Source organism: Primulina huaijiensis, chromosome 13, assembly GCF_012295235.1.
Source record: "Primulina huaijiensis isolate GDHJ02 chromosome 13, ASM1229523v2, whole genome shotgun sequence".
Lineage (NCBI taxonomy): Eukaryota > Viridiplantae > Streptophyta > Magnoliopsida > Lamiales > Gesneriaceae > Primulina > Primulina huaijiensis.
Window position 1 is genome coordinate 15,293,882 of NC_133318.1, and position 2,100 is coordinate 15,295,981.

Here is a 2,100-nt window from a genome sequence, read left to right on the forward strand (position 1 = left end):
TATTCGAATTATTTATCGAACATTAGTACTTGAATGACTCGAAACTTATTTTATTAAAAATACAATTATATTATATCATAGTAATAAATAATAAAGCTAGCGAGCTACTCATTAACTACCGAACAAAATAACTAAGACTCAAGTTGGGCTCACAAGAAATTTCGAACATGTTCAAATTTGACTCTTACTCGATAAATTCGAATCTAAATAAAATATTTTTAAAACGACTATATGATTTTAAATATATTTATCTCTCAGTAGCCAAAAATTCAAACATGTTCAAATATAGGGTTTTAAATATATTTGATATAGATTCGAATTTATCGAATAAGAGTCAAATACTCTTCGGTTTTAAATAAATTTATCTCTCAGTGTCACTCTATGGTTTAAATTTTTTTGGCGCCAACACCATTCCCCCCTGAACTACATCTATTTATCTCTTGGTCTGTCACTCTCTGGTTTCGACTATTTCAAATCCCTCCACTCCAATCTAGTCGTCTTATTATTTCTTTAATATTGGAAGTTGAATTTCACTGGATCGAGCTAAACAATGCGATCACTTTACTACACCCACGTCAAATTAATGGCTTTCGATTTCCTTGCTCTTACGCCATGCCCCACGGTCCCAATCTCTTTTTCCCGAAAAGGTATGCCTGTTTTACATGTTGAGTCTCTCGGAATCGTGGTGACCCGGGAACTAAAACCGGGGAAGTTCCTAAAATTCACCATTGATGATGGCACTGGCTGCATCCCTTGTGTCCTCTGGCTCAATCAACTAGTCTCTCCTTACTTCTCAAGGCGCGATCCGTTAGGTGTTCGATTCAATGCCGATATGGCAACCAAACTTGCCTCACAGATTCAGCTGGGTGCTGTCGCAAGGGTCCACGGGAAGGTGAAGGGCTACAGAGGGACGCTCCAAATAACGGTTTCTGATGTTGTTTTGGAAGCAGACCCGAATGCACAAGTACTGCACTGGTTGGAATGTGTGAGGTTGGCTAGGAATTACGATAAGTTTCCAAAGAACAGAGCTAGTGGAGGTGAGAAGGGTTCAATTTGAAATTTACATTGATCTGATTTTCTCGTTTTATGGATCCCTCCTCTTCCCAATATGTATTCTTGATTTATTTTTGGGAAGAACAAATTCAGGGTCGATCTGGTGTTCGCTGATGATTATTGCAATCAGATTTGTGTATGATCATATGGTGGCTATATATGTGATTGTTTTGGGTCCACCATTTCCAATTTAATTTCTGGAGATCTTTTTGGGTGATATTTGTGGGTAGGTGAGTGAAGTCATTGATTTTTGTTCATCGATGTCCACATTATCCATGCTTAAAAATAAAAAGTAATATTTTTACCATAAAAGTGATATATTTTCATAAATCGGATCGACTCTCAAGATATCTCTCACAAAATTGACATGTGAACAGTCTCAAATCAATTTTTTTTATATAAATGCTGAACAAAGTTAAACAAAATGGTCAAATATACAATAATTTTTACTTTGTTTTATTACGTAAACTTCAAGCTTGGCATTTGGCTATTTTAGCCAAAATCAATTGTCAAACCTTTAAGATCACTACCCAATCAATCTGCCTATAAAAGGACCCATTTCCATCGGTTTTAACCCACAATTTCGATAACAAATTTGGTTAGGATAGGAAATATGGTGATGTAAGGAATATGGTAGAAAAATAAGGAAAAATGCTCGAAAATTCTGGGAAAAAATCACATCATACTCCTCTCCTACTCATAATTATCAAGATTGAGAGGTGTATCAAGATCATCAATCAAATTTTTGAAAATGATCAAAACCGTAAAAAAACATTTCTCGAAATTTTCCATAAAATTCCATTACATGTAACTATGGTTCATTTATTATTTCTCCTCCTTCTCGGACGAATTTTTTCGATCATAACATAGATGTTCAAAATAATTTCTAGTTTACATATATGTTGGCTAATCATCCCCGCAGTCGTCGGAAACACTATTGTGGACAATCAAAATAAGTTAAACCATCATTTTAGTTTTTCAAAATCTGGGCAAGATTGAGTTAAAATTTAGAAAACTTTCTGTACCATATTGTAACCTACGGAAAAA

The 2,100-nt window shown here is 34.8% G+C and overlaps 1 protein-coding gene across 1 annotated transcript; it reads left to right on the forward strand.

Moving 5' to 3' along the window:
• The first annotated feature begins 411 nt into the window (after positions 1–411).
• Positions 412–1,274, forward strand: LOC140991794 (CST complex subunit STN1). The gene has a single exon (XM_073461961.1). The coding sequence runs from the start codon at positions 551–553 to the stop codon at positions 1,055–1,057; it is 507 nt and encodes a 168-aa protein (XP_073318062.1). The 5' UTR covers positions 412–550; the 3' UTR covers positions 1,058–1,274.
• The last annotated feature ends 826 nt before the right edge of the window (positions 1,275–2,100 follow it).